Source organism: Monodelphis domestica, chromosome 1 (genome assembly GCF_027887165.1).
Source record: "Monodelphis domestica isolate mMonDom1 chromosome 1, mMonDom1.pri, whole genome shotgun sequence".
In the NCBI taxonomy this organism is placed as follows: Eukaryota; Metazoa; Chordata; class Mammalia; order Didelphimorphia; family Didelphidae; genus Monodelphis; species Monodelphis domestica.
In genome coordinates, this window is record NC_077227.1 from 637,924,176 (window position 1) to 637,938,306 (window position 14,131).

Genomic DNA, 14,131 nt, shown 5'->3' on the forward strand with positions numbered 1-14,131 from the left:
TTATTACTTATTGAGAGATATGATATATTTTCCTACTGTTAGTGGGAAAAAATTCCATCAACTGGATTATATGGGAGAATTTGGTGGTGATATTTATAGGCCAATTAGCTGATGATTGTTAACAATATATTCTACTAGACACAGACATATTGTTCAACTCACTTTGAGTATCAAAATTACTCTTTGGCACCTTCTTCTTTTTCTCTATTTCCTCTAATTTCTTGGGTCTCACTACCAGATGGCTATGTTTTTCCATTTTTTATTTACTCGGTGTTTTTATGTTGTGTCATGGTTGGCATTATTATAGTAAACCCACTTTGGCATAACCTTTCCTGAAATCCCCATTTTTATTTTAAAGTTATTGGTTCTTTTGCTCTTCTTTCCCCAATCAAAACTTCTATCTCCTCAGTGCCTGTTGATCTCAAATTAAGGGAAAGTAATGTTGATCAGGTCTCTGCATTCTTTATCTACTTTCCCCCCTGTCATTATTCCTTTCCCCCTTCACTGTTTCTCCTTTTTTTTTTTTAAATTTTCTTTTTTAAATTATGAACTTGATCTGTAAAATATTTCAGTATACAGAAGATAAAATAATACTGTATGTGAAACTATCAACTTCTCTTAGATGGTTCGTTTTTAAAGTATATTTAAAAATTTTTAAATAATTTGCTGTGTAACTATATCCCTTTCAGAACTTACTTCTGTGCATTTAAAAAATACTTGACTGATTTTTTTTTTCAATTCTTTCACAACCTACTAACTCATTATGTCTCTTCCTCTCCATTAAAGCTGTCCTTTGTAATAAATAAAAAACAAAGTATAGCAACCAATTATGATACTGCTTCCCTTGGTTTACCTCATGCAAGGGAACTAGCTGTTTAAAAACCTAGTTTATTTCTACAATGTGAATGTTTTTTATTTTTCAAGTAGCCTGAGACTCAGACTGAGGTACCCTAAATGCCAGGGAATATATGAAGTTCCTCCTTCAGGGCCCCACACTGCTTTTCCTTTTCTTGTTGGCCAGTTCTGCTTCCCATAAAATCCCTGACCATTTTACCATTCTAAGCCTGCCAGATCTAGTCGAAAGAGTATTTGTCTGATACTTTTGTCTTCTTCAGGAAGGATACTTTCACCAAAGCTAGATACTATTAGACTATAGTAAACTTTTCTGATATGTCGTCATCAGGTTCAAGGATTCTTTTTAGACAAAATACATTTAGTTTTAGAGCAGTAAATGTGGGGGAAGGAAAGTACAACCACATAAAATCCATATAAGGGAATGCTTGACCACATATGACATAGTACCTGGACTTGGGTTTCAGGAGTACCCTAATGTGGCTTTCCTGGTATCTCTGGTATTAGCATAATGGGTGAGTCTTTGTCCTTCTAAACTTTTATCTTTAGTGCCTAAATAAATGTACTTTAAAGTTCAAACCAGTTAACAAATATGTATTTAAGAGCCTACTTTTTAAAAACAGTGCTAGGAAAAGGGGATATAGAAGATAAAAAAGAAAACAAAACTTTAAAAATAATCCTTTCTCCAAAGGTGCCTGTTGGAAAGAGACAGTATGAGCTTGGATAACTGAGTATAAAACAATACAAAAAGGAAGAATTGGGGAATTGGAAAAATCTTTCTGGAGGGAGGGGGTAGCTCCAGGAGTAGCTGTTAAAAAAAAAAGCAAAACTTCTATCCTAAATCATCTAAATCTCATTAATTTTTATAATCAAATCCAAGCTGTATAGTCCCAGAATACTTTGCAAGAGGTAGGTCATTCAAGTCCCATTACTTTAAAAAGAAGTTACTTTTAAAAGCATGTTTTCATCCCACAGAGAAAGCAACCACATTAATAGGGCAGCTATAACTAATTTTTTTAAGTTTAATTTCATGTTATTTATATTTTCGTTTTTTAAAAAATTGACAATTCAGATGTTCATTTTCTTTTTCTTTATAGAATGTCAAATAATTTTTTTCACATTTGTTTCCAGATGTTGTTTCTAAGAATTAATGCAAGCTACAAAATCCACATGAAGAGACAGTTATCTCGTTTAAATGTGGTAAATGATGGAGGACCTCAAAATGGGTATATTTTAAATGTTTTTCACTTCTTGATTGCTTTATTCATTTTTTTCCTCTAGTTGAACTATTTTTAAAAAGATAGTGGGGCTTATATATATGTAATTTCCCCTAGAGTATGTAAATTCTTCTAAAAGGAATATCCAATAATATGATTAAAAACCCTTGAACCCACATTAGGCAGGTATCTCATTACTTTTATCTCCATTAATGAAACCTGGTCTAAGGCACCCAAATTAGCTCATTTATTATCCAGTAATCTTTATTATGAATTGATTTCTTTTGCATGTGACATCCTTATAGCTACTTAATGCCACAGACTCTTTCCACATATTATTCAAGTGAGTCATTTCATGTCTATTAATTTTTTGGAAGACTATTATCCACGAAATTGTAGTTTTATACATGATATATATATATATAATATATGTATGTGTATATATACTTATACTTGACAAGTCAAGTCCATAAACTAAGATAGAAGTAGCCTTTGTTCTTTGAATGATGAAAAAGTCTATATTCACTGCATTATTTTTTGTGTATCCTATTTAAAGCAAGGTTATTTCTTCAGTATTGGTGTTGATGCCTAAAAACCATTTTTTCTAGTGCATTATCTTCCCAACACTGCTGAAGAAATGCCACCAGTAATTTTTTGCTAAATTGCCATTCGATTTCTGTGGTTATGTCTTCCCACATTAATATAGTTTTGATCTTTTTGAATCATTCTTCATTGGTGTACATATTGAGCATTATGTAATAACTGGGAACTTCCTCCACTAATAACAGATTAGCAATGGTCTGTCTATAATTTATAATTCGTGTTTTTGGTGCATTGAGAGATGGTAATTTACTTATGGTCACAGAGCTATTATGGAGTTGAACCTTGTGTCTTCCTGGTTTTAAGGCTTGATACTTTATTCATAACACCATTCTGCTCATTTTTAAAAAATCTGTTTATTGATCAAAAAAACTTTGAATCTAAATTTTTTCTTGAGTTAAAAATACAAAGCCTTTGCTGAACCCCATATTAAAAAGAATGTTACTTCAAGTACATAGGACAAAGGCTTGAATATGTGGTGACTATTGAGGGTATTTACTGTTCCTTTGACCCATATAGTTGGGGATGAGGGTAGGCAGGGAAGTCAGAGTATAGAACTGCCTGACACAGTCAATAGAGCTCTGGACTTGGAGTTGGGAAGTCCCGAGACCAAATCTCTCCTCTCAACATTTACTAACTGGATGATTCTGAGCAAGTCATCGATCCCTATTCAGCCCAAGTTTCCTTATCTTTTAAAAACATTTTTTAAAAATATTTTCCCCCAACTACATGTAAAAGACAGTTTTAGGGGCAGCTAGGTAACTCAGTGGATTAAGTCAGGCCTAAAAATGGGTGATCCTGGATTCAAATTAGGCCTGAGACACTGTATTGCCTAGCCCTTACCGCTCTTCTGCCTTAGAACCAATACACACTATTGGTTCTAAGGCAGAAGGTAAGAGTATGTTATATTCATTAAAAAATTTTTGAGTTCCACAATTATCTCACTTCCTCCCCTCTCCAGAAGCAATTTGGTACAGATTATACATGTGCAATGATACAGAACACTTATTCCTTGTTGTGAAAGAAACATTAAAAAATGAAGAAAAAAATAAAGTTTAAAATAGTATGCTTTGATCTGCATTCAGACTTCATCAGTCATTGCTTTGGAGGTGAATAGCATTCTTTTATTACTTTTTTTAAACCTTTACCTTCTGTCTTAGAATCAATAGTAGGTATTGGTTCCAAGGCAGAAGAGTGGTAAGGGCTAGACTATGGGGGTCAAGTGACTTGCCCAGGGTCACACAGCTGGGAAGTGCCTCAGGCCTGATTTGAACTCAGAACCTTCCATCTCTGGGCCTCGCTCTCAATCCACTGAACCACCCAGCTGCCCCCTGGATAGCATTCTTTTTTTTTTATCACAGTCCTTTGGAATTGTCTTAGATCTTTGTATTTCTGAAAATAATTAAGCCATTCACAGTTGATCCTCATACAATATTGCTATTACTGTGTACATTAAGTTTTTTTATCTTTAAGATGAAGATAATAATAGCATCTCCCTTACAGGTTTGTTGTGAGGATCACTTGAGATAACATGTAAAGTGCTTTGCAAACCAAGTCGATATGAATGCTGTTATTATGGTCAAGATTGGGAAGGTGGGAAAGTGCAATTAGAGCAGCCAGGATGGCGTGGGAGATTACTGAGGGATGGAAGTCATGGTGAGGATGAATAATAACTGATTTAGAATGGATAAGACTTGGGGGAAACAGGATGATAGGATAATAGAATTAAAGAGTATTTGATCATGGAAGTACATTCGTAAAGTATGGTGGAATCAAAGCTAACCATCCCTAGGCATAGCTGAGGTTGTGGAGACATCAACAGGTGTATCAAAATCCCCTAGTTTAAATTGATATAGATATGAGCCAGGTTAAAGAGTAGGATTAAAAATATTCCATTCTTTTCATTGGTGGGGAGGAGGGATTGGAAGTGGAAAATGAGATGGCAAGGGAACAAAATAATGAGTTAGTATTGCTACTTCTTGATACATCTGTCCAATTTTTAAAAAAAACTAATTTTGAAACTGAGTTGTTATTGGATTTACAGTATCTTACCCTTCCTCCATCCCCCCACCCTAAGTAAATAGGTTGCTGTTTTAGGGATGATGCTTCAGATATGGCTGAGATGTTAATGCAGCTCTAACCAGTTTTCATTGTAGAAGATAATTTTCCCTTAGAATTTTAATATTTAGCATTTTTCAGATTCATATCCTTTGCTCATTCAATATCCTTTTGCCTGGGGGGAGGGGGAGAAGGAGAAGGCAAAAAAAAAAAGTATCCTCGTTCTTTTGTGATCTGCCACTTATTTCTGTCATTTATAGGTTTTTCCCCTGTCACCACTCTCTTACTCCTAAAATTTTGGGATTGTCCCAAGATCAATTTCAAATGAAGTCACTTTTAGATACCCAACCTCCTCATCTTTTACAAGGAGTCATGTCATGGAGGTTCAGTCTTGGGTAGGGGAAGGGGGCTTTAGAATCCTGATTCCATCTGAGTCCAGTGTTTGTGGCTTTAAAGTGCCCTACCTTCCACATCATATCACTTTGTTTTTACAGATACTGGACCAAAGCATTTCATAAGGCAAAACTAACTCCAATTTACACTGGTTTATTCCTTATGTGCCTTGGTATTATAGGAGCTTAACAGTATATTATTTTTTAAGAGGGGAGTTGGTTTCTGATTGGATTTTTTTCTAGATAAACAGATTTGGTTTACTTTGAGTTTAGATATCTAGGGGTCAGTGATGTATTTTAAATACTTTTTTTTCTGTTTTTTTAGGTTGGTTACAGCAGATGTAGCTTTTTACACTGGAAATCTTCAAGCCTTAAAAGGACTTAAAGATTTGGACCTAAATATGGCTGAGATCTGGGAACAGAAGAGGTGATAAAAATACTGGAAAACTGTATTTGTGTCTGACCATAGGATGTCTCAAATATTTAAAGCAGAGCCCAAAAGCATGTATGGTGAAAGGGAAAGGGAAAGTATCAGTGTTGGGAACTGGATTCAATGGGACCTGCAAGGAAATGGTCCTTTTTTTGTGCATCCTCAGTGAGGGATAACTGATCAGGTGTCTATAACATTTTTCATTCTCTCTGGAAACAGACTCAGGTTTCTTTGGACCAAATCCAAAAGAACACATAGCTGTAACACAGCTGTAGTTGACTAGAATGCTCTATATACCTTTATATTAAAAAAAAAATGCTTTGCATTTCTTCCAGTGCAATGAAATTCATATGATGTCCCACCTTATTTAATGATGGTACAATTTAAAATATAAAAATCTTAGTCAACATCTGTAGAAAATGTTTTCTCTATGAAAGTAATGCTGTTTGAAAAATTATTTTTTTACAGATCTTTCTATAAAAAAATAAACATCTTTTTGATTGCTTGGATTTAGGATTCCCCTTTTTTGTTTTAGTAAGCAGTTTCATGTTTCAGGGTTTGTGTCTCATACCTTCTCTTTATACTGCCACCAATGCGACTGAGTAAAGCTTTTCAGGTTAGTCTGACCACTTGAAATGCTGATCATTAGTGATAATTAAAGAATAAGATGTTGGCATTAGTTAATTTATGAAGCTACTAATTTAAGTACTTTTCAGTAATAGTACATAGGGCTGGTGTTCTGTATCTGTATTTTTATATTTATAAGACAACCTATGAGGAATTTTTTTTCTTTTGCCTTTCTCATTTCTGGTAGAGGTAAAAAGGCTTATTTACATAAGCCTGCCTACTTGTGAAAGTTTTTATTTTAAAATTTTGTATGTTACCCAAACATTGTCCCCCTTGGGTTCTTAATTTTAAGTTAACTTTGATGTGTGCTGATGTCTGTAGATCAGAGAGAAGTAGAATTTTTAGCAGAATATAGTACAGGCTGATGTATATCAGCCTGTACTATATTCTGCTGTACTACACACACACACACACACACACACACACACACATATATACACATAAGCTATATTGGGGAAGGAAGTTTGAGGTGATGAATGGAGTTAACTTGTCTGGAGACTTTTTATAAACAAACAAAAACTTTACCTTTAATATTTGAATCAGTAAGCACTCTACAAGTAATAAAGTGCCTGTGCTTCATCTCACATTAACAATCTTACCTAAACCTGTCAGAGTGCCTACCTAACCTTGTAATGATTATGTACAACCAAATGGTCTTATGTTGTGTTTTAAGGTTTCCTCAAAAAGGCAAGCCTGTCTTTTTCTTTACTATTATGAAGATGTCATCAGTTTTTAAACTGTCTAAACAATAAAGCTATGAAAATAATCAAGACTTTTAAAGACCAACTTCTTTTAATACTTATCCAGTAAGATACAATTTTAGTGTTACTATGGATCTTAAAAACACATGGCCTAAGAACAAGCATGGAAGAATTAAAGGAGTGACCATTATAACAAAGGGCACAGTAATTTAATGACAAGTAGACAATTTGCAATGCTCTTTATGAACTTTATTTATTTGGCCATTCCAAGAAATTTGATTAATCTCTTTTCTCTGAAGATTGCTTCAGGGTATATGATCTGGGGGGAGGGAGCCCCAAACCATAAAGGAAGGATACAACAAAAAGAAGGGAATAAGAGGAAAACATCACTTATTCTTTTTATTCATCAACTCCCTACAAAGAGGGAGAGGGGGGAGTAAGGGAAAGACAAAAAGGAAATCCATTCTAGTGACCAATTCCCACCAAGCAAAATGTGTGTGCACACACACATGCTAGAACAAACATTCTTTGGAAAGAAATAAAACTGACTAATCTACATCCTTACAATGGAACAAGATGAGGTATTAATCCATTTTGTATATAGATATAGCCAATACAAGATTCTCATAGTTGCAAAAATTAAGTACCACAATTTCAAGCCTTCCCAATCTTTTTTTAAATATTCTGTAATAGTGAAAGATTACATCATAAAAATGATAAAATTGAAAAATTATAAATGTGCCACATATATATTGCTTCACAGCTTTATTTTTAAATTACAAGCAGTTCAAAATGACTGGAAATAGGCAGGCTTCTGGTAAAAGATCTTCCAGCAGGTCAGCCATTCCCTTGTTAAGACCAGCAATATTGCACTTAAAGTTAATGACATACATCTCTTCAAAGAAGTAGTATTGCTTTCAAATGTCCATCTGTGCTTTTAAAGAGCATACTGCAGAAAACTACTTTAAAAATTAATACTTCAGGGTACAGTGAAATAGTGGATAAAGCACCTGCCTCTTCCCAAAACTTACTGAACATTCCATTTGTGTAAAACAATTTAGCTCATAATCAATAAAGCATACACAACATTTTTTGTCTTCAGTGGTCCAAGATCCGAAGGTTACCAGATACAATTTTATTCTCTAACACAGCTCCAGGAGGGATATCAATTCTGTCACCATGGTTTGCTATGATGATAACCGTTCCCTAAATTAAGAGGAAAATAAAAGGGAGAAGCTTTAAAAAATGTAGGTGAGTAAAAGGCAGCTTTAGATTTCACTCTTCAATTGATCAGTTTACTATACTGATTCAGCAAAATACCAAGATTGGACAGAGATCGGTCAAGATGATATCTTGCATCTCCTGCCAGTGAAACTGGAAAAGGCACATTCAACTCATGGCACATGAAATTGCAACCATCTCAAAAAAATATTAGACAATTACATTATAGCAAAACTGACAGGTTCGGATATCTCATTTTCTTATTAAGAAGTTGAGGAATGGGTACAGGGTGAGTGGCTGACTCAGAAGACTGCTCTCCTGCTCTGGTAACCAGGATTATTTTATCTATAATCATGCTCTTATCCTATGTCTACATGTATACAGATTTGTGAGAGAGCTGGTACAATAGATAGCTGGCCTTGAAGACAAGACTCAGGTTCACAGTCAGCGATGGCACATCCTGACTGACAGCTATTCAGTGCTGCAAGTAGCTTTTCAGATGAGGAAACCATAGAGGCCCAGAGAGAAGTGATTTCACAAAGGTACTAAGCAAATAGCAGGAGAGGCATCTACATCTAGGTCTTATGAGCCACAGATTTAAAGAAAGAAGGGACCTCAGGTCACCTAGTGCACCCTCATTTTACATAGGTGACAGGATATGCGTTTCAAGGTCTCTTGTCAGAAGTGGACCTTTGAACCTAGGTCCTCTGACAAGACTTGTACATATCTTGGGCCAGGACTCAAATTCAAATTTTTGATTTACTGATATTTCCTATTTCCTTCCTGTTTTGATATATTATTGTAAAAAATATTTGTCAAAGCAACTAACACAGTATTTTCTGGCTATCTTCAAGACCTATGATTGCAGATAATAAAAATTAGCTAACATTTATATGGCTCTTGATGATCTCATTTAAACATCACAACTCTGTGAAGTAGGTGCTAAGCCAGATTAAAAATTAATATCCAAAATACTCCCAAGTATTATATTTAATATAAATATTAAATAATAACTCAAAGCAAAAAGGAAAAACATAAGACTAGAAAAACAGAGTGCTCACCCAAATTATACATGCCTTAGAAATTAAGTGGTTTGGGGGGGAGCTGGGTAGACTCAGTGGATTGAGAGCCAGGCCCAGAGATGGAAGGTTCTGAGTTCAAATCAGGCCTCAGGCACTTCCCAGCTGTGTGATCCTGGACAAGTCACTTGACCCCCATTGCCTACCCCTTACCACTCTTCTGCCTTGGAACCAATATACAATATTGATTCCAAGACAGAAGGAAAGGGTCGAAAGAAAGAAAGAAAAGAAATTAAGTGCTCAAGGTCATATAAGCAACTGAGGCTGAATTTAAACTCATTTCATGAAGTTTGGCATTTTTACCACTTAAAGATAGAAATGAGTGGATTTTATTCTCCTACTTTTTATATTTTCTGTAAAAGTAACTAGGGAACAATTCAGGGTGACCTTTGGTAGAAGAATGTTTCAACAGGTACTTAATGCTTAAGACAAGTTTCAACAAATAGTACTTAGTTGATTTAATAAGAATAAATTTGTATTCTAAAAGCCAAATGTAGAATAAGCACTTGAACAGCATTTACCTTTATCTGCTTTGACATTACCTAGTCTAACATGTTGACATGTGCCTCAGTAGTATTTACTATTGAGTACAAAATACAACTGCTGTTACTGCCCAACACTGGTGCATTAGTCAGTGGCTTCTCATTTAGAAAACAAACATCGTATCTTCTGCCCATCTGAACACTTAAACCAAACATCTTCTGTATAATAAAGCTAAGTAAATACAAAGTTAGAAACAAGGTCCATTTCTTCAAGTTTCCATACAAAAAAGCAATCCTACATACTAAATGTTTCCACTATGTTTTCCATACCTTTAATGAGACGTTTTTGCCAAATGTCACATCTCCAGACACTGTAAGATGATCCAGTTCAAGCATATCAGGTATACTTTCAAACCTCCTTAGGTAATCTTGGACCTTACATAAGGAGAAAACAAAGTTTGAACAAACTCATTTCAACAGTGTATATAAAGACAAAACAACAGAACTAACCCCTGCTCAGTTTTATACTATTTTAAAAAATCAACAGAAGACATTATACAAATAGAAGTTAAAATCATGTCTTTATGTAACTAGTTTATTTGTAGTCTCACACCAGTACTCTGAGAAACCTAGCAATTGCTAAGCGTGGGGGTGGGGCGGGAATAAAATAACCCTCAGTCTAGTTTAAAGATACGAGACCTTTTGCTCATTGAGAAATTGGTTATTGACGATAATACAAAGAAATAAACATCTAGGTGCTAAGGAAGAGCATCAAATGCTGACTAGTAGAGGAGATTTTGCATTTTGATTAAGAAATCAGGTTTGCATTGAACCTTTAAGAAAAGGTAAGGATTCAGGCAATTCAAACACAATATGAACTACTGTGATTGTTGCTCTGATTTACAATGTTTTTTGACTATACACATTAAACATTTGGGAAATATAAAAGTATATATGCCCATGAGTAAACTGACTAGAGACCCTAATCAAGATTCACAATGGATTTCCTTGTGCACTCCTTTTACTGCTGAAAGATCCAAACACTATTTAGTATTTTGAATTTTGAAACATTTCCTTCCAAAGTGGCATACAAAAGAGAATTGTCGTGCCTTTATAAAACTGATATATCTATATATTTTTAAAGGTAAAGCCTACCTTACCTACAAAGGTTTGTTACCATGAAATGTGCTATGATTGAAATAACTGAATAGGGACATACTTCATATTAAATTAAAATGCTCCAAAAAAACCTCATTCTTGTGATATATTGTTTCACTCAAGAGAATCAAACTGATATTAATTTAAAAAATATTACCTTTGTAAAAGAGCTTCCTAATTTTACCAAGGGTACAGTAGGAAATTCTCTCTTTTCACTCATTGTTAAAGATCCTGCGTTAAGGCTGTAGAGGTTTGACATCACAAGTAGAAGATCAGATGTGGTTTTAACAGGAAGAAAACGGCTTCGGGGAACATTAATGCCAAGAGAATTCTCAAAACTTTTAATAGCAGCTCCAACTGCAGTCTCCAACTGAATAACATTTAGACCTCCATCCAATGTCTGAAAAAGGAAATATAATGGACTGTATATACTTGTAAACTTAGCTCTGAGATATTAAAAGCCCCAAACCAAGAGATTAGTTTAAAATAGAGATCCACTGAAACTTCATAGTGAAGATGTGCACAGTATAAACAAGTACCCTGAAATACTTGCTCACCTTTGGATTGACAATGATTTCCATATCAATGGCATTTTGCTCCTGCAGTCTCTTGACTGCTGCTAGCGAGATCCACAGGTTGTTTGTGTTAAATATTTTGAATTTTGATACAGATTTGAATTCGTCAACGTGGGCTTTTGGCACTTGAGCAATTTCCACCAATCTCAGTTTGCCTTCATATTGTGTGAGGGTACCACCCTAGAAAGGTAGAAAAAAACAGTAGCACTGAGTGTTTACATGCCACCCAAAGTCTTTACAGTTTTTGTAACTACATCAGTCTTAAAAGATCTGAAAATAGGGGGCAGCTGAGTGGCTCAGTAGATTGAGAGCCAGGCCTACAGACGGGAAGTCCTGGATTCAAATCTGACCTCAGACACTTCCCAGCTGTGTGACCCTGGGCAAGTCACTTGACCCCCATTGCCTAGCCCTTACCACTCTTCTGCCTTGGACCCAATACACAGTATTGACTCCAAGACAGAAGGTAAGAGTTTAACAAAAGATCTGAAAATAAAATACAGTAATGACAATGTGTATCTAAATGTGTATCTAAAATGCAAAAGACTACCTGTTTGAAATAACCAGGAAATTATGATAGGGGAACTATTATGTCTTATAAATCACTCTACAGTACCCTAAGTATAAATACATCAATATTATTCACTTTATAGATATTAAACAGGCTGGACTGTGTCACTTCCTTAAGTAACACCAACATCTTATTTTTTTCTAATGCTGGATAATCATCAGTTCCCTCCTTTATATGGCTACTTAAGGTTTTAAAAGTGTTTTCATCATGACCCTATGTGACAATTCAGTGGTTATAACCTCATTTTACTGAAGCTCAGAGAGGTTGCAAGCTGCTCCCCGACCTTGGTGCCAGGTTTCAAACCACTGTCTTCTGACTCCAGGTCCTGCCTCAAACACGTCTGACCCTGAGGAAGTCACTTAAATTCATTGTGCCTCATTTTCCTTATCTGTAAAATAAGGGGATCTGGACTCATTTCTTTTTTTTTTTTTAAACCCTTACCTTCCGTCTTGGAGTCAATACTGTGCATTGGCTCCAAGGCAGAAGAGTGGTAAGGGCTAGGCAATGGGGGTCAAGTGACTTGCCCAGGGTCACACAGCTGGGACGTGTCTGAGATCAGATTTGAACCCAGGACCTCCCATCTCTAGGCCTGACACCCAATCCACTGAGCTACCCAGCTTCCCCCTGGACTCATTTCTAAGGTCCTTTCCAGCTCTAGAAGGGACTTTATTCCCCTGCTCATATTAGATTAATATTAGATGCTCAATACTTATTGACTGGCTGATCCTATGATAGAGGGGTAGTGATGCCAAAGTCTGCACTTTGTTCACCTGTTTTCTAAAAATAAGACTAATGCCTTTACAACTAATCATATCAGACTTTAACATACTATGTGGTTTCAGAGGCACAGTTTGAACTGATTTGTATACACCTGAATCTAGGTAATAATTTGTGCTAGAACAGCACTTTTATCATACAGGCTGCTTCCCACTTTAATAAAAAAAAGTTTGTTGACAATTCACAAGGCATTTTTCTATAGGAAGGGTTATTAGGATATCAGCTCCATTCCCAAAAACCTATTTAGCTCATAATTACCCAATTAAAAAAAAAAGAAGTACAGTTTTGACAAGGGTTTTGTAAAAAGCTATTTTTGTTCTTGTATTCTTCTCACTCATTAATTCTTTGTAATCTGGCTTCTGATCTTACTTTCAAAAAATTTTTTTTCATTTTAATAACTAATTTCCACATGAGTCCAAAGTTATATAATCCAAATTGTCTCCCTCCATTTTCCCTCCCCACTCCCAGAGCCAGCAAGCAATTCAATCTGGGTAATACATGATTAAAAAAGTATCCTGGCTCCCTCTTCTCTCTGTCAAGTTCAATTATCTCTATGCAGATGATTCCCAGATCTATAGATCTAAGCCTTATCTACTTAGCCAGTTGTCAAATCTTGTCAATTCTACCTCCACGGCATCTCTTTCCGTCTTTCCCCATCTCTGCTTATGTAGTAAATACCATAATTTAGACCATCATTTCCCACCTTAATACCTCAGAAACTATATCAGATTGTGCATTTCCAGTCTCATCTCTCTCCATACAACTTCAAAAAGACATTCCTAAAGCACAAGTCCCCTACCAGAAGACCTCCAATGGCTCTTTACTGCCCCTAGGATAAAACTCAAATTCCTTCATTTTGCATTTAAAGTCCTTCACAATCTTGATCCACTGTCTTTGCACACTTATTGCACATTACTCTCCACACACTCAAATTCCAGTTAATTCCTCATATGTAACACTCCATCATATCCAGTGCTTCTGGACTAGCCATTCCTATGCCTGGAATATGCTCCCACCTCATCTATATACTCTTAAGAATCTTAAACTTCCTTCATAACTCAGCTCAACAGCTATGTCCTACAGAAAAACTATCCTGATTCCTCCAGGTGCTAGTGCCTCACTTGTATCTATGTTGCATTATATGTGTTTTGCTGTCCCCACCCCCCCTTTCCTGCCTTTATTAATTATTAGTCAGCTGATCTACAAGAAATCTCTTAACACCCTCCCCCTCTCCCCCAGTCTCCTGCCAAACTGAGTGGTGGCAGTAGTTGGGCTAGAAGACAATCGTGGGCCTCTCTAGCTCAACCTGGGTGGGTCCCAGGGTCCTGTGGTTTCATGGTGTAGGGAGCTTTCTCTTCCAATGCAGAGGAGCATCTACTCTCTCATTTATCATC

The 14,131-nt window shown here is 35.8% G+C and overlaps 2 protein-coding genes across 8 annotated transcripts in view; one reads left to right on the plus strand and one right to left on the minus strand.

The window, feature by feature from the left end:
* Positions 1-6,942, plus strand: part of VPS54 (VPS54 subunit of GARP complex) — a 96,786-nt gene extending 89,844 nt beyond the window's left edge. For all 4 annotated transcript variants that reach the window (XM_007476752.3, XM_056813930.1, XM_056813929.1 and 1 more), the window contains 2 exons: positions 1,984-2,078; positions 5,445-6,942. In XM_007476752.3, the coding sequence (XP_007476814.1) occupies positions 1,984-2,078; positions 5,445-5,550 (201 nt within the window). In that variant the 3' untranslated portion in view covers positions 5,551-6,942. The remainder of the gene's footprint in view (positions 1-1,983; positions 2,079-5,444) is intronic.
* Positions 6,943-7,104: 162 nt separating this feature from the next.
* The window catches only part of UGP2 (UDP-glucose pyrophosphorylase 2), a 45,083-nt gene continuing 38,056 nt past the window's right edge, over positions 7,105-14,131 (minus strand). For all 4 annotated transcript variants that reach the window (XM_007476755.3, XM_056813934.1, XM_007476756.3 and 1 more), the window contains exons 7-10: positions 11,375-11,572; positions 10,975-11,217; positions 9,990-10,094; positions 7,105-8,083 (exon numbers count right to left, since the gene is read on the minus strand). In XM_007476755.3, coding sequence (XP_007476817.1) covers positions 7,976-8,083; positions 9,990-10,094; positions 10,975-11,217; positions 11,375-11,572 — 654 coding nt within the window. In that variant the 3' untranslated portion in view covers positions 7,105-7,975. The remainder of the gene's footprint in view (positions 8,084-9,989; positions 10,095-10,974; positions 11,218-11,374; positions 11,573-14,131) is intronic.